General features: G+C 41.6%; 3 protein-coding genes and 1 long non-coding RNA gene across 9 annotated transcripts; 3 read left to right on the top strand and 1 right to left on the bottom strand.

The window, feature by feature from the left end:
• Positions 1-185: 185 nt before the first annotated feature.
• On the top strand, positions 186-1,898 carry CG9386 (uncharacterized protein). Its single transcript, NM_141647.5, has 2 exons — positions 186-469; positions 531-1,898. The coding sequence occupies exons 1-2, from the start codon at positions 205-207 to the stop codon at positions 1,829-1,831; spliced, it is 1,566 nt and encodes a 521-aa protein (NP_649904.2). The 5' UTR covers positions 186-204; the 3' UTR covers positions 1,832-1,898.
• Positions 1,847-3,560, bottom strand: RnpS1 (RNA-binding protein S1). The gene is made up of 3 exons (NM_141646.2): positions 3,410-3,560; positions 3,172-3,333; positions 1,847-2,903 (listed from the first exon to the last, which is right to left on the bottom strand). Coding segments are annotated over exons 1-3 (1,125 nt in total). The 5' UTR covers positions 3,412-3,560; the 3' UTR covers positions 1,847-1,942.
• Positions 3,561-3,787: 227 nt separating this feature from the next.
• On the top strand, positions 3,788-7,490 carry lncRNA:CR42549 (long non-coding RNA:CR42549). 4 transcript variants are annotated; one of them, NR_033164.1, is made up of 2 exons: positions 3,788-3,828; positions 5,784-7,490. It is a non-coding gene; the product is annotated as a long non-coding RNA:CR42549 (long non-coding RNA). The 4 variants fall into 4 exon arrangements; NR_033166.1 differs by lacking the exon at positions 3,788-3,828 and adding an exon at positions 3,846-3,893; NR_033167.1 differs by lacking the exon at positions 3,788-3,828 and adding an exon at positions 3,846-4,023.
• On the top strand, positions 3,788-19,969 carry mura (murashka). 3 transcript variants are annotated; one of them, NM_169291.2, is made up of 10 exons: positions 3,788-3,828; positions 5,784-5,816; positions 8,224-8,796; positions 13,585-13,915; positions 14,015-14,365; positions 14,428-15,010; positions 15,067-15,526; positions 15,591-15,775; positions 16,119-16,231; positions 16,304-17,440. In NM_169291.2, exons 3-10 carry the CDS (start codon positions 8,408-8,410, stop codon positions 16,496-16,498), a joined length of 2,607 nt encoding a protein of 868 aa, NP_731366.1. In that variant the 5' UTR covers positions 3,788-3,828; positions 5,784-5,816; positions 8,224-8,407; the 3' UTR covers positions 16,499-17,440. The 3 variants fall into 3 exon arrangements, with proteins under 3 accessions (NP_731366.1, NP_649902.2, NP_731367.2); NM_141645.4 differs by lacking the exon at positions 5,784-5,816 and having other exon boundaries at positions 16,304-19,969; NM_169292.3 differs by lacking the exons at positions 3,788-3,828; positions 5,784-5,816 and adding an exon at positions 4,256-4,278 and having other exon boundaries at positions 12,670-13,915.
• Positions 19,970-22,110: the final 2,141 nt, after the last annotated feature.

Genomic DNA, 22,110 nt, shown 5'->3' with positions numbered 1-22,110 from the left:
TCTGATACATTTTTCTCATTAATAACTTAAAATAAACCCCAAGAATTAATATCCGTTTAATAATAACGATGGCTAACGCAGGATAATATGTTAGCAAGGGTTCGTTTTAAATACGCGCCAAACAAATATCGATAGACGCAGCTACCCATCGTGCGTATACTTAATATTTTCGTTTTCCTTGAGCCACCTTTCGCTTTCGACACCATGGCAGCAGTAGAAGAAGCACAATTCTGGCAAGCGATTGGAATACTGATCAAAAACTATCATGCTTTGAATAAAAAGATATTCGAGGTAGTCATTACCCAAGTGACAAAGCAGCAGAATGGGCGAGTGTGTGAATCCAGTGCGGAGGAGTTGGCGATGTCTCTAAAAGAGGATCCAAGCCAGCGCACGTGCACAGGATTTACGATCGGATTCAAACTGCTGTCCAAGAAACTGGCGGAAAACATCCTAGGCACCGGAATTGTGGGTGAGGATAATCACAATATTACTTACTTCTTAGACAATTCTTATTATATTCCTAATTACAGATTTTGAGAATTGTCTCTATGAGTGCCAATTTGCCAGCGATAGCATTGAAGGCTTTTCCGTGGGCCTCCTTGGAGGAGAGTTTAAACTGAAGTCCAAATCGAACACCAACTGGTTGGAATTTGTGCTCAGACCAAAGCTCTTAAGCTGGTCTCAGTCCAAGCAGGATGAAGCAAAGGTGAAGTCACTAGGTTTGGTTAATGTGGAAAAGTACAATGATCTGTACAAGGAGTTGAAACAGAGGCATTCACAACGCCTGCTGGAACACTGGAAGACCGCACAGGAGTCCACGGATCCGCTCAAGTTCATTTACGAGGATTTGGCTATCGCTGCTTATCTTATAGTTTTGTGGAGTCAAACACAATCGGAGCCCACTGCCTTCGCTGATTTGGGTTGTGGAAACGGTCTGTTAGTTCATGTCCTCAACGCCGAGGGCTACAAAGGGTATGGCTACGATATAAGAAAGCGAAAGCTATGGTCCCTCTATCCACCGGATACCCAAAGGAGCCTCATTGAAAAGGCCGTGGAGCCCAACAGCTTCCGCTTGGATTTTCCGGGTGTGGATTGGTTGATTGGTAACCATTCGGACGAGTTGTCTCCTTGGCTACCGGTTTTGGCTGGTCGTTTGAACATTAACTATTTCCTACTGCCCTGCTGTCCCTTTGAACTGTCGGGAGCCAAGTTTCGCAGGCGGAATACGAAGATAAGTGCCTACCAGGATTTCTTTCAATACGTCACTCAGGTCTCTCATGAATGTGGCTATGAGATCCTACAAGACCGTCTAAAAATACCAAGCACCAAGCGATTGGCTCTGCTGGGAATTAAGAGAAAAGCCTCAAAGGCTATTGAAGATCTGGAGTACTTTGTCCAAGAAGAGCTAAGAAAGTATAAGACCGGAGATGCCAAAATTAAGCTGCGCGAGAAGGAGGAGAGCGTTCGAAATTGCACGCAGGTGGATAAGACCATAATTGATGGTCTAGTGTTTAAGATCTTCAAACTGATTCTGGACTCTAACGAAGATAAATGGTCTGGTCGTCTGCCCATGAGAGAGATTGCCCAGGCTCTCACCAAGGAGGAGCTGAGTGGCATTAAATCCGAGTGCGGCGGCATCAAAACATTGCTGCGCAATAAACACGAAGTTTTCGAATTCTGCGGTGGTGATCTCATAGGAATAAGAACCCCTAAACCAACGGCTACTCTCCCCAAATCCCATTTGACCATCAAGAAACGTAGCTGCTTTTTCAAGCTTCATCATCCGCTGGGATGTCCTCTCGATGATGCTGAGTGCTCGTTTATACACTAAGCTAACTCTCTATGTGTGTGGTATTTGCTCACCTTTATTATTTGGATTATAATATAAAGAAAAGTGCAATAATCGTGTCAATTGTAGAAACTAGGAGTCGATCAGTGTCCTCTAACGAGAGCTGTCACTGCTATTGCTGCGGCGTCGACGACGAATGGGGGAGCGGGAGCGACGCCGTGGTGAACGCCGGTTCCTCATGGGTGACTGACGACGTCCGCCGCCGCCGCCACCACCTCCTCCACGATTGTTGAACCTATTGAACTGGGGTGGGGATCGCCAGCGGTTGTTTTGCGGACGGCGCATCGGTGGCGAAGGACGACGCATGGGCGGCCTCTGTTTTACTAAGACAACCGGGGATACCGTAATCTCCTGGCCATCTATCTGCCCGCCATCCATATGCTTCATGGCCGACTCACAATCCTCGGGTGTGGCATATTCCACAAACGCCACGCCGCGTCCGAAGTTAGGATGAAAACGATCTACGGGAAACTCCACATTCTTCACATCCCCAAAGCTGCTAAATATCTCGAACACATGGTCCTTGGTAACGTTGCGGGTAAGCCGACCGACATGAATGCGCACCTGTTTGGGCGAAGGCGAGCGAGTCCGCGAACGGGAGCGCTCCCTTCGCTTCGGTGGCGGCGTCCTCTCAACGGAGCCGCGACCACGACGGCGTGGCGATCGTGAACGACTGGCTGAGCGAGAACGCTCCCGCTTAACATTATTGCTATCGGCGGCTGCCCTATCGTTGGATCCAGCACGGCGGGCACGATCCCTCGACCGACTACGACGATCGCGATCTCGCTCCGGCTCTTTTCGCGCCTTGCTGCCCGGTCTTGGAGATTTGGAGACACGCCTGGGGGAACGGGTGCGAGAGCGGGAACGTGATCGGGCGCTGGGCTTATCCTTGTCTTTGTCTTTGCCAGCAGCGCCGCCGCCACGTCTTCGGTTCTTCTCGCTGCGATCCGAATCGCTGGACGACGATGATGAGGAGCTCGAGGAGTCGCTGGAGCTGCTTGAGCTGGAACGCGATGACCCGGAACTGCTCCGCGAAGAGCTGCTGTCCGATGTGCTGGAAAAAGTGAAGTGTTTTATTTACTTCTCGTAACCAAGAAAACGGCAATGAAGCTGGTACAAAGTAAAACACTTCCTAACTGTGATGAAATTTTACCATATATGGTATGTGAATTTTTACAAAATCTTTTCGCTCGAAGGCTATTTTCTTCCCGTACTATCTGCTACGTTTTACAGAAGAAGAAGGACTTCCTTTTAAAAGTAACCCTTATTCCGGTTGGCAGATGGCAGCCATTTGTGGGAAAGACCTTTGCCGGCTGATTTACCTGCTTCTGGAGTCGCTGCTGGAGGACGCCGATCCGCGGCGTTTGCGTTCGCGGTCCCTGCGCGAGGAGCCGCTGGTCGCCTTGCCGTCCTTCTCTTTGGCGACCTTCTCCTTGTTGTCCTTTTCCTTCTCACCCTCGCCGGCGAGACTCTGGGCACGCGCCCTGTTTTTTTTTATTTGTCGAGAAAAGCGAGCTGTTTTAGACCATTTAGGGAGCAAAATGTGGTGCAGATACTTACATTTTCGTATTGCCGATTTGTTAAACGATTAGTTTTATAGTACCGCACACTCTTTTAGGTGCAAGCTAAAATGTTTTTATTAATAAATCTTGTTTTTCTCAACTAGAGTTAAATGCGAGTAGCGTTTTCAGTGGAGATTAGTGTGGCCGTGTTTGTGAACGTGTAAATATGACAAAAAAATAGAATACACACTTATTAAAATAAAATCCAGTTCCTTTACTTTGCTATTAAAAAACTGTTTTGCGAATATTAAGAAGCATTTTTAGTTAAATATAAATAAATTTCTTTTATAATATGCTTAAATCTCAAATTCTAGTATACAAATGTTTCTAGAGTATTTGGGATTAAGATAACAGACACCACTTGGTAATTTCTCACAGTCTCGCCGCGGCCACACTCTTTGTCAGGTCGAACCCAAGGTAAACTCCCATAAAGCGTAAAAATTTAAGACCTTTCCTGCCTAGCAATTTGGACTCGATAGGAAGTAATAATGTATACCGTGTAATATGAATAGTGCTTGTTTTCGTAACGTACGAATGTAGTGGAATTACATAAAACGCAATTGATTTAAGGCCAGCACTTTTTTATCTGCTGGTGACGAAGTGGTTGTCATTGTGAGTTCACATCCGTGTGCCTGTATGTGTGTGAACTTGTGTTGATTTTGTCCATGCGAGCAAGCGAGATAGCAAAAGGGGGCCGCGGGGGCTGGCCACAGCCACAGAGTTTCGATTTTCCATCCATATATCTACACTCGCAGCGGAAACGAGAGAGAGAAAGAGAGTGTGAGAGAGAGGAGCGCCCCGTCTGGTCTGGGCACATTTTACCACACTGCGTCTTTGTCTGCCGTCGAGTCGGGAGCTCCGCGTCTGGTGTGTAGTATTATTATTCTTAATATTTCGGATTACTCTGCCTGTAGCTCAATAGCAATATTAAAACCCCGCCCCGAATGCTTTGCGTTGAAAAACATATCTTAGTGTGTGTGTGAGTGCAAAGTGCAGTTATGTTGTGGCAGCAGTCAATGCAAATTAACCAGTGTCTATACCTCAAAGGCACATTTTTTTAGCCCCATCATCGTGTTTTGAAACGCCACAGCGCAGCGTAATTGCCAAAAACCAGCTAGCCAACAAGAGTTTCGTTGGTATACATATCCATATATTCATATAATCAATGTGTGTAAAGAAAACGAAACTAAGAAAAGCGAAAAAGAGCATTCGATGAAGTTGACTGTCATGACTACGCAATAGCAACAACAATAGGAGCTGCCAACAGACACATGTATGCACAGTAGGTGGGTCCTCTCACGTGCTCTCAGTGCCGCTCTCTGCTCTCCCTCTCTCGGTTTCTTTGTGCATCGGTGTGAGTGTGTATGTGTGTTGGGGTCCGGACTCCATGGAAAAAGCGAATATTTTGATGCCTGCTTCCTTGTGTGTATATGCGTATATTTTTTATAATTTATTGTTTTAATTTTGAGAGGGCGTAGTGTGACCCCAACTCGAACACCGACCCTGCCCAAGTATGCATAGAAGAACGCGCACACACATTTGTGGTCAAAATAATAGTTAAATTACGGAAATGTAGTCTATTTACAATGTTGAAGGAGAGCACCGAAGAGGTCGCTCTTTATATACATACATACATACATAAGTATATGTTATCGCTGCATTAAGTCTTATAATCTATGTTTAGAAATGCACTTATCTTATCTTTATAATAATATTTACCACAAATACCCTGATCAAAGAGGGGTTTTATGCCGTGACACAGTCGTTATACGAAGAGGGTGCTTCCAAAATCTTAGTGCTTCCATTTTAAAAGCATCGAAATTTATGTTATGAAAAGAAAAAGAACTTCTTATGCTAAGAATATATCACTATATAATTGCGGAGAATATCTTTGGGGTACAAATTATAGAATTCCATTATATAATATATATAATATTATATAATATATATAATATTTCTACTTAAATGTCTGTTTTAAGCAACACTAACCTTCTTCTTAGAAGAAACTTTACTCCACTTCAACATATTCAAGTAACCATTTCTCAGAGACTACAAACCAAAAATAGTTTACAGCACTATTAGTTTAACTGCAACTGTATATTGAACCACAATTACAACCATTATCGTTATGATAAACAAGCATTTGTATATTGTACTGCCTGCCTATATTTTACGTCTAATTTGCATTACATTGGCATTAATACTCATTGGCCGCAATTAAAACCAGGCTTTATATATATAGATCTATATTTTAATATTATTCCACATATACATACATTTATTGCTAACCAAACTAAACCAACCCAAGTAATTAGTTTCTCAACTGAATGTAATAGCAATGTTTTCTTTTACTTTTATTTTCTTTGTTTTAGCATACATACAATATTTTATTGCTGGTTTTGGTGGTAAATTTGCATTGTTAACGGCCGCGGCCAGACGTGCCCCGCTTCTTTAACACACACGTCTCTCAAACGAATACCGATCATCAAGTGTTTCCCCTATTGACTCTCGTATATAGCAACACGTAAAAACCAATATATAGCGATACTGATACCGAAAGCAACTAAACCGAAAGTGTATACTAAATACATCCCCGTATGTACCACATAAGACTGCCATCTGCCCCTTGCGTTGCCGTGCCGTGCCGTTGACACTTTTGTATCTGGCCATATTCGTATCTGTATCTCAAACTCACTGACCAACTACTGCAAGCGCAAATGCAAATGTAATCTGCAAAATGCAAACTGCACACCTGAATCTCAGCGCAAGTCTTAAACGTTTAATCCTCGAACTGCCTACAATACCAACCAACCTATCAGCCATCCTGAGCCAATCAACCAACCAACCTATCAACGGTCTACCGCAACTGGCAAACCAAACAGCTTTAGTTTGTAAGCTTTAATTATTTTTTTTTTTTTTTTTGTAAACCTGTTAATTATACAAACAATCAAAGACTGAATAATTATTTGTAATTGTCCTCTGTTCTCCTAATGGTTCCCAAATACGGTCGATCTCTAACCCATCAATTTAAGCTATATACTATATACGACAACACGACTTTGTCACACTGTTTGTTTTACTTTGCACATGTTCGTTTTCTATTTTACGCCTAGTATTTACTATATTACCTACCTATAGAGCACACACACACACACACCCACAACACATGGCCCATGTACGTTAAGTGTAACCCTCTTTAACTGTCGCTCTGTTGATCTGGAATCTTTCGATTGTACTAACTGCCCGCCGGGCGATAAGTGATAAGTTTGTAATCAGTCATCCGCCCCTCGACCTCGATCCATACATATCCACCAAACCCGAAGCCGAAAGCAGAATAGAAACCGAAACCCAAAGCGCTACACACAAAAAAAAAAACAGGGCCACTAATATTGTTTTTGTTATGTTGACACATTCATGTAAAACACATAAATATGTATTAGGTCAATTGATAAGTCCTCGTCCTCACACAGAATTTGTTAGCTTTCGGTCCATATCCAAATCCTCAGGTCTCAAAGGAATGCTCGCTGGGAAGAAATTAACGTCGAATGAAGAAGTGATCGCGAAAAGTGACGCCTATTTGAAAGCAAAGGAGAAATCCTACTACATAAATGGTATTGAAAAATTGAAGCGAACTTTGTTGAATGAAAAACTTAAATTTGGCAGAAAAAAAAATGTTTACTGTGGTAGGTCGGGGACTTTTTAATGGACCTGTTATGTATATGTGGGAGGGGCGGCTTAACGATGGGTTATTGTGTTTAACAACTTAAAATGGAAACGCTGAAAGTGTAAAATTTATCGTTACCACATATCATGGCAGACGGAGTCGGCGGAGTTAGTTCACATATACACATACATACATATGTACTACCTATGTACCCGTAACTGTTAACTTTATATCTATATCTATATATATCGTATCTGTATTTGTATCGGCAGCTTTTCCACATACCCCCTATACATGAATTTATATACATTTATATCGTACTTATACCTATAGTTGAAAAACTAACCACGCACGTATCTCATCTCAGTTCCATATAATTGAAAACCTATTAAAGCTACACTCTTTAAACAAACTGAAAAATTGTTGCTGTTTTATTTATTACGATTCCAATAAATATTTACGTATATCCACACATAAACACACCAACACGTATATATACATATCAATATATACTCACATTTATATATATAAATTTTATTATCCTTGCCTAAGTAAGTATTTGGCCTACTAGAGAAACCATAAATGTTTTGTTATTGAGCATGTTGGCTTGTTGGTTGTTTGCTTTCTGTTCTGGAGCGCGGGTCCGGCTTAGAATACTTCTTCCTAAACAAATAATAATAAAAAACTCAAAAATGTAATATCAAATACCAAAAATTAAAATCCACAAACATCTAGAGCGTAAAAAACCGTTTTCCGTTTTCGATTATAATCTGAGTTGGTGGCATCACGAACTTGAACGAACTCAACTTTTTGATTAAAATACAAAATATCAGCTAATAGTTATTGTAACTAAATATACCTGATATGATTTATCAATTTCTCAAGAATTCGCGGAAGTAAAGTAAATTTTCTTGAGTGATTCGGGCCTAGAAAAAAAAGCTCTTTTTAGGACAAAAGATAATGCTATACAATAATGCTTTCATTTCTACCCTTGAGTCGCCTGTATTTGTAAAACAAAAATGTTCAATTATGATCAGTTTTGGATGGTCCCAATCGTATTCAGATTGCAAACGGAACCGGGATGCATAGTTAAGTGTTCAAGCGGCCACTTAATAAGCAAATCGTCTCGTTTCTAATTCCGCCCGCAGCTGTGTGATTACAAGAAAAGCGCAAAGAAAGCTCTCGCCCAGTCGAAAGTCGAATAGCAATAGCAGTGGCATCCACAACAGCAGAAGCAGCAGCAACAACAACAGGCAGTAGCAACAACCGCAGGCAGGAGCAACAACAACAGTGCGGCAGCAGCATCTGCAGCAACAACAGTGCGGCAGCAGCATGCTGAACTCGAATGCCACCGGCGGCAACAATCATGGGGGCAGCAGCCGTCGGCCCTTTACCCGCAATTCTTCATCGGTCCGCTCGCAACGCGGCGGTGGTGGCGGGCTGGGCGGTCGCATGGTATACTCGCCACACACACATCCGCACGTCCAGCAGCAGCAACAACAACAACAGCAGCAACAGCAACAGGGGCAGCAGCGGTCCAGCAATAACGGCAACAACAACCTGTGGCTGGGCAACAGTCCGTGGTGCAACGTCAATTTAAACGGTGGCAACAGCGGCAACAACAATAACAACGGTGGCAACAACAACAATAACAACGGTGGCAACATCAGCAGCAACAACAACAGCAACAATGTCAATAACAAAGATGCAAACCCAAATTGGTAAGAGCCGAGAGCCGCTTGCGTTTTTAAACCATTTCCACCTACTCACTCGAGATCCTTTCCTGGAATCGAGCTCTATGTTTAGCCTTAAGTGACATTGAAAAGAAAAGCGAATTCGAAACGTTACCCCCAAATCCAATCCGAACCGCTCCCGAAAGCCCCCAATGAATATCCATCCATAATTAACAAGACATATCCTTGTAACTTCCCCCACGACTAGAACAGTTTATCTACTTTCTATCTCTATCTCTATTACACCTGAACTGAAAAAAAAAGTCAACAAGAACCGAAAATCGCTTTTAGGCTAAAGGGAGAATTTTGTAATTAATGTCGCGTTCAGTAGTGCAACCAAAAACATTTGAATTGGTCCTAACCGTTGAATTTTCGAAGCACTAAACAAAAAAGCTTGCCTTGCCAATTTGATGGCGACACACAATGGATATAGTGTTATACCATTTATACTTCTCGATCATTTGTAACTCTCTTGCGTTATCTTGCGTACTGTACATTTTGTGTTTTGTTCCTTGTCGAAATTGGCACCCGAAACCCACATCCTAACCCACTCAGTTACCATACCATACCATTATGTACTAATTAACGTTGTAACTATCCCAGCATTGACATCAAAAACTACACATACACACCCACATTATACTATCCAACAAGAACTGAGTTTTGATTTGAATTTACTTAATGGTTTACCTATCGTATGTACATTTTTTAACCGCTTTTAAATTACCATACCCGAAATTTGAGCAGTGTGAAGTTACGTAGAAGATATCGTATGCGTATTAACCGAATCAGAAACTCTTAATTTCCATAATATCTTGTAATAACTTGAAGAACATTCAATGTTTCATAGACTTAAGACCGATCAAACAGTTCCCCAAGAAAATGCATGAAAAGCACTTGAAAATGGCGTACCAAACCTTATTACGTAGCAATTTCTCTTTCGTTTCGTAGTTGTTTCTTTGTCCCCAACGCTTCTTCTTGATTTTGAGTAAAGCGCGTCTAACGGACTTAAGTACTTACCAGCATGCTATCTCTCTTTCTCCCCCTCTCTCTGTCACTCTCTGGCCCATTCAGTACATCCCCAAGGACCTATCTTAAAAGCCATCCACCTTCTCTTTCCCCCTGATTCCTTATTGTGTGGGTAGTTTAGCTGGCAATTACTACCATTACCTTTACGGGCTTTTAAATCTTTAGAGCAGGAGTCAGTAGTAGATTTAAGTGAGTTCTAATTGATTGGTAAAGGAAACATCGACGGTGACATCGACCATCGGCAGGCGACTATTGTAAGGAATTTACAATTATTTAGTTGGGTGGGTAAGTGCTTTTCATGCTGCATCGAAACAGGACTATTTCAATTTAAGTGTAAATTAGAGTAACATTCGTTACATTATTTTGCATGGCTATCGAAAGTTGACGTTAAAACTTCAAATTATCTATTGAGGGTTTTTTCCATATAAATCGAATTTACTTGTGCACCACCATATAATATTAATGAAAAAGAAATTCATTTTATAAGATTAAAAGTTAATCCACAGATTCAGATTCTATTGTTTTTCCAGACATCCACTACAATATTTTAATCAGATATTGTCATTTTTGTAGGCCAATTATATATGCCAGAATGTCTCAATTCGTACACTATTTAATCCATCAGGTAGGGTTTCCACCTGCTCCCAATTTCAAGACCTAAACCCACCCACAACGTTATTATTTGATATACGGTTTTATTTGATTTTTGATAACCTTACTTTCGTTTTGCGCAATAGTGTCGCTTCACGTTTAATGCTATTCGTTAAATAAAACAAAAAAGCAAAAAAAAAAACCAAGAACGAACATAAATGCGATGATAAATATGAAAAGTGCAAGCCAAGTATGAATTTAGTTACAAAATTTCCTCTTTATCCAAACCGTACCGTAACTAGTTGTAATTTTTTCGATTTCGACATTTTATGAATGATGCATTTTAGTTGAGTTTCTTGATTGATAGCTAAGTATATTGATGACTATTGATTGATGTATTTTGCTTAACTTTGCGTAGGTCGAGGCGAACCGAGTCGAGTTTTGCAAATGATCAACAAACTCAGCTTAATGTTTTACTTATTTATTTGCATTTTGCACACTGCGGCTTAGAATGTTTGACAAACCAACCTAATAGAAAATCCAAAAAACCAAAAGTTAACTCAATTTAACAATGAAAACAGACAAATTACCGAAAAACAACTGTTAAATTCAACTCTTTTTAAAAAGCTCGAGCATATCCTTCTCCTTTTGATTTACTCCTTGCTCTCTTTCTATATCTATCTTTCTGCTCTCTTCTATTACTGACTGTTTGTGTGTGTGCGTGTGTAACTTTAAGCGAGCCACAATAATAGTAATAATAACAATAACAACAAGTACAGCATTGTATGGTCATTGTCACACTCTGTTTATCAAGTACTCTTCTTTGATTTGTCGTCTACCTGAGATACAGCTGTGTTTAAATAATAGTAGTTGAAAAAGAAAACACTTCTAACAAATATACTTAAATTTCAGCGTTGCTATATCAGTTTTAAAAAGGTCTGTTTTGGCATACAGTTTAAATTCATTTTTATGTTTTTCAAATCGTTTTATATAATTTGTTAATATTTTTAAGAATAGTTCACTGCTTTTATCCAAAACACAGCTGTACGTACAATAGTTGTTATTTATCCAGTTGCAATCGCAGCTTTTGCATCTAGATCGTAAGAGTTAATACGTTACGCAGACACCGGCTTACATACGTTACGATTAAATTAAAACGTTCGGCGCTTAGACACGCCCCTTTTCCCCCACTTTTTTTAAGTAACTATACATAGTCATAAGAACTACTTTATGGTGTGTGCCCAGCTCGATCACGATCTCTTGGATCTCGTTCTGTTCCATTTCCGTATCCGTTCCCACACCGCAAAAATAATAATAATAACAGTAATTCGTAATAGCTTTTTCACAGGCTGAAGAAAAGCTCAAGCTTACGTACGAGTTGTTTTTGTACCAGTTTATTTACGTTTTCGGTTTACGTTCTCTTTCGTATAGTTTTGGAGCATGACCAGCACTCTCTCTCTATCTCTCTCAAATATATATATACGTATCCAATGTATTTCTCTCGTGTTTAGCTAGTGAGAACGGCCTATTACGTTACAGTTGCCTTTTTGCCGTTACGTTAAATTTGAATAGTGTGAAGAACAGTGTGCGATTGGCGTTTCGTTGTTTTGATTTCCGTTTCTATTTCGATTTTTGGTAAGCGTAGTGTGCATAAAAACAAAGCGAGCAACAAATAAATAAATAAAATAGAAATCTAACCAAATTTCCACCTAAAATGCATTCAAAACAAAAGAGCAGAACTAAAAAAAAGGAAATAGAAATATCTGCAAACGATGTGAAACTAATTAGTACGTACGTATTTGTTTATACTAAATGTGTGTACATATCGATATTATATATATATATATATCTATATTAAACTAATATCTAATTATTGCATTTTGCCATTTACATATATATTATTTTTATCTTTTTCGTTTTTCTTTCTTCTTCATATAAAACCAAAAAAAACCGAAATCTACTGCAAAATAAAAAACTATATAAATAACGTATGTGTGGCTACCACTCTGCATATATACACCACTACTACTACCTACTACCTGTACATGTAATATGCATACAAATAACTATATATGGGTTGTGTTTAATACTACCACACACTGCTACTGCATTGATTTGATTGAACAATTTTCAACTGTATCTCGTACAACCGAATATTATACTCTCTATATATACGTATATATGTATTACATATTATCTAAAACAAAACTGCAACTGCAATCCTCAAAATCGAAAATCCAGCGATGTACAAACAAGTAATTCTAGCGGAACTTGTATTTATAACAATAGCAAAGCGCATCATCATCACAACAACAGCAACAACAATGGTCACACTCAGAGCCACATTCACACTAATCATTCCCTCCACCAAGGTCACCATCACCCCCACCACACCCAAATGCACACACCCCACTACCCGCATTCGAGTTCACCACAGCAGTCAAACAGTTACCGCCAATACCCACCGCATTCCTACTCCCCCAACTCCCCACACAGCAACGGCCATACAAACAGCAATGCTAGCAATAATCCCATTAGTCAGCGTAGTAATCCCCAAGCCCACCCCAACCAGAACCAAAATTCCAATTTTTACGAGATGTGTACGGGAAGTGGGGGATCCCACACCTATGGATCCATGTCCGTTTCCCTGGTGAGACTGAATCCTGCCCGTTTGTGCCTAACGCTTGGCCCTGTCACGCCGCCCGCCCAGCGAGTAGTATCCTTTGGCCACAGATCCCATTCCCATTCCAATTCCAGTTCCAACACCAGTTCTAGTGATCAGAATCAGCATAACCCGCCGCCACGTAGTCAAAACCATCACCCCAATCCACATCATAGTCAGTACCAGTACCAATACCAGTACCAATACCGATACCAGTACCATCCGCCACACCAGTACCATCCATTGCATAGCCCACAGCAACAGACTAATCGCCAATCCCTTCCGCTAACACGAACGAATTCAAATTCAATCAACGCAACAACTTTCAATTCAACCAATCCAACAACAAATAGTAATCCTACTGATGTTGTGAATGTAAATTCTTGTACCGATATAATTCCTTATGGGTCTTCGTCAACGTCTTCGTCTGCGTCTTCGATGCTGCCCCAACAACAACAACATCAAATTAATAACGCATCCGCACCCATCAATAGCCACAGCCAAGGTCAGGGACCCGGAAATTCCCCCAATCTTGGCCACAATCACCAACGTGGCTACAACAACGGGAATAACAATCGGGGTATCGGGAACGGGATCGTAAATGGTAATACCAATGGACCACCCGATTATATGAACTACCGACGTGGCGTGTGTCCGGCTCAATCGCGGGACTATTCCGGCAACGGAAATGGAAATAACAACGGACATGGCCACAATGGACGTCGGTATATGTCCGATAACTTGAACAACCCGTCCTCATCCATGAATGGCCTGATCAATTCCGGACACCACCAGCGCAACTACAACGACAGGAACTTGAATAACGTAAGCTGATTAATACAACTATAAGTATAGTTAGGGCTCGATGTATACAGAGATATAGCAGAGATAGAAAGATCTAAATACTAACCCCTTCATCCGTAGCACTTTGGAAACTCCGAACAGAACGGAGGACCCGACCATCGGGATCGAGCTGAGGGTTCTTCGTACAACTTTATGCGCAACGGAGGAGGTAGCGGGGGCGGTGGCTACGGACGCAATGGATCGCATTACCAGCACATGGCCTATGGTAATAACAACGGTGCGTCCACTTCGACCGGCGGACCAGGACTTATGGGTGAACTGCCCTCGGGTTCGGGCCTGTCGGGCTCTTCGCTGTCGCTGAACAACGGACCCGGAGGCCTCAACTCCGACAGTCCGTCGCGTAAGCGCCGCCGCATCTCCGGAAGACCCCCGAACGGACCACAGCCCCAACACCGTTGTCCGATGGCACACGTGAGTTTCCAGAATGGTCTTTTTCTCAATAGCTTATTAACTTAACGGGTAATTCTCTGCAGATGCAGCAGGGAAGTCCGCCACTTAGACGCCCGCGGTTGCGCGATGTGGCTACCTCCACGCAGCAGCAGCAACAGCAGTACGGCCATCAGGTTCATCATCCTCAGCAGCAGCAACAGCAGCCGCCATCCAACTATCACCCGATGCACCATCATCAGCCACAACCGCACTACGTTCCTCAGCAGCAGGTGCCACCGCCGCACGTCCAGCGTTCACCGTGGGATTTGGGCAGCAGTGGAGGAAGCTCGGGAGGAGCCACCTCCAGCAGCTCGGTGGGTCCCATTCTGCAGCAGGTGCAGGCGCCGCCGCAGCCACCGAGTCACCAGCAAGCGGTTGGCTATCCACAAGCACCGCCACAGCCCGCCTCCCTGATGGTGGACCTCAATCTGAACCAGGTGCCAGTGAACCTGCAGTTGCGTCCCTCGGAGCCCTTCTGGGCCTCCTTCTGCACCTATCCTATACCGGCGCAGGCTAGACTAGCACCCTGTCACTTGCACGGTGTCTACACGCAGCCATTCCCCGCCGCCCCACCACCAGGACTGGCCGCTCCTCCACTTCAACAACAGCATCAGCCACTTATTCAGGGTAAGTACTGAGTTCTAGATTCCAATGCTTATCTAATGTCTCTACCTATACCACAGCCCAGCAAATGATTTCCCAGGCCACCTTGACCGCCCAGCAGCAGCAGCGGGATGTGGTGGCCATTGCAACGGCCAATCTGGGACCCATTGAAGCGCCGGGTGCCCATGGCCATCCTCACGCCCATCCTCATGCTCATCCGCATGCCCACCAGCTGCCGCCGGGCATCCATATCACGCCGCTGAGCGGAGCGGCGGCAGCGGCCGCCACCCATCATCTACATTCCACGGCGGCAGCTGCAGCGGCCGTCGCTGCCGGCGCCCAGATAACCACCGCGCAGCAGATCCTCTTCTCATCGGACCGCCGCACATTCCCGCCCCACCGCCGCATACCGCGTTTCTGGACGGCGAACCATGGACATCGTCACGTCCTGCCGCCGCAGTCGCTCGCCGCCCACCAAGCTCCTGTCCAGATTCAGGCTACGTCGGGCATCATCAACCCTGGCTTCTTGCTCAATTTCCTGTACGTTCGACAGATCTCAATTCTCTTTGTCCATTATATAACCCAATGCTCATCCTTTGTATAGGGCCATGTTCCCGCTGTCGCCTTATAACCAACATGATCTGAGCTCTGGCGACACCAATGAGACGGAGAACTACGAGGCGCTGCTCAGCCTGGCCGAGCGATTGGGTGAGGCCAAGCCGAGGGGACTCACCCGCAATGAGATCGATCAGTTGCCCAGCTACAAGTTCAACCCGGAGGTGCACAACGGTGAGTGAATAAGTCTCTTTGTAGATCCGGAACCAGCTATTTAATCTTTCGCAAGATTATGTAAAAATCCGACCAGTGGAACAGCTTTTTTTACATAGAGGAAAACAAAATTGTAGGATGATATATTTAAGATACATTTGTCACACACCGGCGAAGGCAACCGTGCGTATACGTAATTTGAAGTCTGCCCGAAAAAGTGTGCTATATTTTTTAAAATAAATTTCAGTTGATGTACAAAATTTACCAAATATGCTGCAATTTAAAGTTATATTTATACAATTTATTGATTTGTTTCAACTACTTGTCCACTATTTACTTACGGACCCAATTATATTTCCTCCAGGCGACCAATCATCCTGTGTGGTGTGCATGTGTGACTTTGAGCTACGTCAGCTACTGCGCGTCCTGCCCTGTTCCCATGAATTCCACGCCAAGTGCGTGGACAAATGGCTGCGAGTAAGTGCTTTAAAATGTAAAATAAAAGTCACAATAAATCTAAAATATTCAATTACCTACATTACCTACCAGTCGAATCGCACCTGCCCAATTTGCCGCGGCAATGCCTCCGACTACTTCGACGGCGTCGACCAGCAGCAACAGTCGCAGGCAACAGCCGGAGCTGCGGCTGCATTGAGCGGCACGTCCGGCGGAAGTGCCGGAGTGGCGGGAACTTCCGAGGCTTCAGCGGCCACCGCCAATCCACAGCAGAGCCAAGCGGCCTAGACCGGAAACCCTATTCCACACACCTCAAGCTTTCGCTTTTCCGGGCGATGAGTGATCGGGACAGAGGAGCATTCCGGGCGTGGAGGGCTGGTCTTGGGCAGGGGGACCCACCTCCCACCACCGCCATCACTTGATGTAACGCGCAACGAATCCAACTGCCAAACCGTCGACGCTTCCTCCTCAGCTGTATGCCCCCGCCCAACTGGCCACGAATAATGTTTCCACCCGCTCCGCCCCTCGGCCACGCCCACGCGAAACTCGCCGCCTCTTCAATAGCTTGTCTTAGACATTAGTTCGTATGTGAGTAATGGTAACCGTAATTAGGAGTAACCCATATACGCGTACCACCAAGAATTCAACTATAGTTAAACAGCGTATATATATATATGCGCAGATATATTTGTGTGTCTGGAGAATGATAATGGCGTAAAGCAAGTGTCTGTATATAAGCCAAGATTTGCACAAAAAAATTAACAATAGAATTTCTTTGCCTTTACAACTCGAGGATATCCTATAATCCATTCAAATAACTATATGCGAACAAATATAGTGTATTCAAATGCTTGGCAGCGGTCACTCAAAACCCAGATGGTTATGGTTATGGGGCATTCAGGAATTATTAATCCCCAGAGGGCTTTTCGGGACCTTTTGAGGCATCGGTGCCAAATCGAAATGGTTTATCTTGAATTGTTGCTGTCCACACGCATAGCCATGCATAGCTCTATATTATATAGAATACATATTTAAGCAAAGCGAAATATTTGTAACTTGGATTTGTGTTTTCACGCTTTTGAGTTAGGCTTGCGTATTTACTGCTTCCTCTACGTATTTTGTATTTACTACCATTACTTTTAGTTTTAATAACAACAACGTACTATATTTACCCATATACGACTTACACAAAAAACAGCATAAATATAGTGCATTGCATTTTATACTAATTGTACGAACTGAACCCACTGAAGAAGTTCTTCTTCTTGCACTAGCAAAAGAAAAAAAAACCAACAAGAAAACCAAACAGAAACAATGATAATGATATCCTATGAGGGGAAAAAAAAGATCGTATATATATATTTTGTTCGTTTCTACTGTTCGAAAATTAGTAACTATAAACGGAAGCAACTAACTTTGAAACATATAAGCAATCTTTGAAATCGACTAAACCAGATGAACGGAGGACGATAAGCGTTTCAACAAATATACTATATATAGATGCATATATATATACACACACACACACACACGTACACACACTTACAGGAGGGAAAGCAACCATTAAAAGAATTTAGCATACAGGCATAGAAACAAACATACATATGTATATTGGTGGGCTTATTAATGTATTCGTAGTAGATGTGTGCGTAATTAAACATATTGCAATCGCTATGAGAACACAAGTATCGTATATCGTAACCAGACTTTTCCAGGGCAGCGTGCGTGGGTGGTGATCTCAGCCGCCCACCGACCGACCAGTCCATCCACTTCCGTAGTATTTTTGCCTTTTGAACTGTAACGTCTGTAGCTCTAAACACTCTAAAGCATTAACAACATAAACATAAACACACACACAACACACACCTTAACCTCCTTCAATGTGACTTGTCTATTAAAATTGCATCAGATGCGAGTATTACGAGTATCGTACATATATACACATATAGAGATTTTCCCTCTGATATAAGCGATTTAAGCGACTTAAGCGAACTACGTGCACTAGCCTTTTGAAGCCGGATAAGGAGAGCAAAAGCAAACATTTTTACCAATATACATGTACAAGTACAAGTACGAGTACCATACAATAATTATCTATATCTATCTATCGATCGATCGGTATACACAATTAACCAATTAACGTGGAACTAAACCAAACGAGAAATGAGAAGAACAAGTAAATTGAAATGATTCCTGCCCTCCATTCGTATTAAAAAACCATTGAAACTAACTCAACAACTTTTTATAGCATATATATACTATGGATAGCATTGATTTTTTGTGAGAATGGATATACATAACATTAGTTTAGCCCCTTCGGGATGGCCATAAGCCGCATCTATTGGCCCATCCGTTGCTTATAGCGAGAGTTTGCAGCACTTTTCCTACCCAAAGCCAACCAGTACTAGCTCCCCCGTTCTCAAGTCCTTAATAAAGCTATGCATTACTGAAATCTTGATACCTAGTATATGTGTAAAACGTGTGTGTATTTATTATACCCGGTATTCGAAAAGGATATCCATATTTCGTGACTTGAAATCCAACACATAAAGACAAACTTGTCCGTTTAAGAATATAGAAAATGTATTTGTCTGAACTATTTTGTTGATTAAATATTTTCATCTCCATAAAACAACAACTTTTTACAGAAAATATTGTTTATTTTTGAAAGCGATTCAGCAAACGCCCCAAAGTTGGCAATTATTGTTCGCCAGGATAATGACTACTGGGTATCACGTAATCGGATCATCCGATTATAGCGTTCTTTCTTGTTTTTAATATATATGAATGGTATTTCCAAAAGACCATTGTAAAGGTGTTGTGCTTTTCTAGAATTTTATTAGTAGGAACATCAACTGAATGATAAACGAAAACCCAAATAAAGTTTATTTTTTGTCACAATAACAGAACGTTATGATAAAAGCAAATAACTATATATAGAATATATTATATACATGAATTGAATACCTTTTATACGTGCACTGACATAATTACTTACGAGTATGAGTATATGTAAAAAAAATTCAATCAACCAAGCTAAGCGGAAAAGAAACATTATTTAATCTTATTATTTTGATCCAGTTTCGATACTTTCACGCTTTTCAGTTCGTTATATAGCCTCCGTCTATCCTGAACTAACGCACTAATACTACGTGTTTCCATCGAATAGTTTTTTTCCAACTCTCTTCGGGTTTTTTATTTTCCAGACTATTAACAAAAATCAAAAGCTTATCATAAAAATATATTTATAGTAACAAAACAAAAAAAAAAAAAAAACCAAGAAAAACACAAACAAAAAAAATTATAAAGTTTTGCTGTGATGTACGTTATATATATTTAATTACATAAAATGCAATAAAATTTAAAACATATAATGCATAATTCCAAATTATTACAACAACAACAAATAAATGAAAATATGAAAGAAGAATGATTATGAAATACAAAAACATTTTATGCATGAGAATTTCTCCAAAAAAACAAAAAAAGTAAAAAAAAAACAATATGTACGACATACTATAACATCTACACTTGTCTAGAATTTATGCAATTTTAAATGTGACTATTATTTTACATTTTTGTAGACAAGAACCGAGACACTCTTCTAGTAATTGTAAATCAGTTAACCATAGTATTAAACAAACGTTTTTCAGTGGCATTGTAACGGTGAGCGGGCGTTTTTAATGTTAATTGCATTAATTTCTATTTTCGGTTTTGTATTAACTCGCAAAATTTCAATAAAATTCAATGAACGTCAATAAAAAAAGTTATGTGTTTTTTTCCTTTGGTGCTTGAAAAACTAAAGCATTACGACCAATTATTTGGAACACAATAATTTGTGCATGTGCTAAATTATCAGCATCTGGAAGTTTCAGAACAATATTGGCCAGTATATTGCCAAACAAGTTTTAGAACAAAGCCAAAAATAAGACGCAAACTTCTGACAGGAAATGACACAACCCACATAGTTATAAATATATTTCAATGTTATTAAACAAAGGTAATGAATAATTCAACTTTAACTGAATGAGATCACAGATCTATATAGTTCACCAAGCCCATTCATGCGAGTGTAAGCCACATTACATGTACGCATTCGATCCAAAAGTTCGTTTCCGAGCCTTGGAAAGGATCCCCTTGAGATGCATATGACAGTCCAATCTCCAAACTTGATTAAGCGTTGGAAACTTTCGAGTGGGAAGCGAAACGACCACTTGATGCGGACATTCGCATCAATTGAATCGAATGCGTATGTTGCACACCCGAAAACCACACTCAAACTATCAGTAATAGTCCATGCGATAGCTTTCCATCGTTTTGGCCAAAATTAGATGGCCAGATGGGCCCGCAATCCCCGGTTGTCACAGCATATGGCTCTGATTGACATTACCGAAATTCCACATGACTTTGTTTCAACAGATTTGCGGCAGAAAGAGTTAACAACAACAGATGTTCGCAGCGAAAAGCTGCAAGACAAAAAGCGAAAAAAAAAATACGAAAAAGGTAAACGAGTTGCCAACTAGGGACGCAACTAAGGCCAACGAAAGAGAGCGGCGACAGGTCACCGGAGAGCGAAAGAGAGGCGGTGGGGTCTGCCCCACGCGAGTGAGCAAGCGAGAGAGCAACTTGTTTATTTGCCACCCACAACTGGCTGCTGAAAGAACAACAACAACAACAGCCATGGCAAGGAGCAGATGAAGAAGAAGATCACCTCTGCTGGCATTGACAGAGGATTTGTGCAGTTATTTCTCATACTTTATTTTTTTAAGCGCATATTTTCGCTGAATTTGATTTGTTTTCTTTATGCCATGTTGCTGTTGCTCCACTGACGTCACTTAACTGTTGGGGTTTCAATTATAATGCCTTAGCCATTGTTGTTATATTCGTTGTTGTTGTTTCGTTTGCCCACCACGACACTTTCTACAAGAAAATGTTGAGAAATCAAAAAAAGATGCGACAGCTTCTTCTCTATGGGTTCCACTGAAAGAAAAATGTAAATGGTGGAAAACATACTTCAGTTTCCACAGTAAGAGTAATAACTAATTAGGGTTTTCTAGAATAATCATCAAAATACATAAGTCTGAAAGACATTTAAATTGTTTACTGTAGTCTCTTATTAAATTTACCAATATTTTTTTCAAGTGTACGTTTGTGGCCTCTCGCTTGATGGTGTATGTGTAATAGCCACAAAAGTTCATTGGGAAAGTGCAACCTGAACCTGCTGGAACACAAGACCGCAATTGATTGATAAAGAAAACCCCATTTAAGTGGCATAAACAAAGTTCGTTTGTTTCACTCAGCGGAAAGCAAATGAAGCTCATTTAAAGAAAAATAGGCAATTTAATTGATGAAAACGCCAAGAATTCAATGGAAGAACGTGCCCGAAGTTACAGTGGGTGCCATCGGCGAATTACCATTTCAAAAAGCCCCCCAATTGAGGTTTCTTGTTACGTGAGAGAGACGGAGAGAGGTGTCCAAGAGGGAGCGATCTTCCACAGCTGTTATCAATTGCACTCCAATAGGATCGCTTCACACGTTGGTCTCCAATTGGGACTGCAATGTGCGGGTTCTTTGATCAAAATTCGCGTCCAACGTGCACGGATCGAACTTTACGGGGCTCCTAATCTGTATAGGCTTCGATTGCTTGTTTTGATTAGTTCGTGCGTTTGGCTGGGGCTCTCCTTCGTGTGTATTCGTCAATAAGTGGGGATGACATCACCGACGCTCCACTCTCTTCGACTCGCGTTCTCCACATCGCATCTCTCTCCCTGTCTCCGCTATGTGCACTCTCTCATGGAACGATCTCTCTTGGCATCCAACACCTTTTGGCGTGTACTTGTGAGCATTGGAGGCACAGTGGGCGTGGGATTATTAAATAAATACCCGATGACAGTTCTATT

This window comes from Drosophila melanogaster, chromosome 3R, assembly GCF_000001215.4.
Source record: "Drosophila melanogaster chromosome 3R".
Classification (NCBI taxonomy): domain Eukaryota; kingdom Metazoa; phylum Arthropoda; class Insecta; order Diptera; family Drosophilidae; genus Drosophila; species Drosophila melanogaster.
The sequence above is the reverse complement of the archived record's forward strand: the minus strand, read 5'-3'. Positions and strand labels throughout refer to the sequence as shown.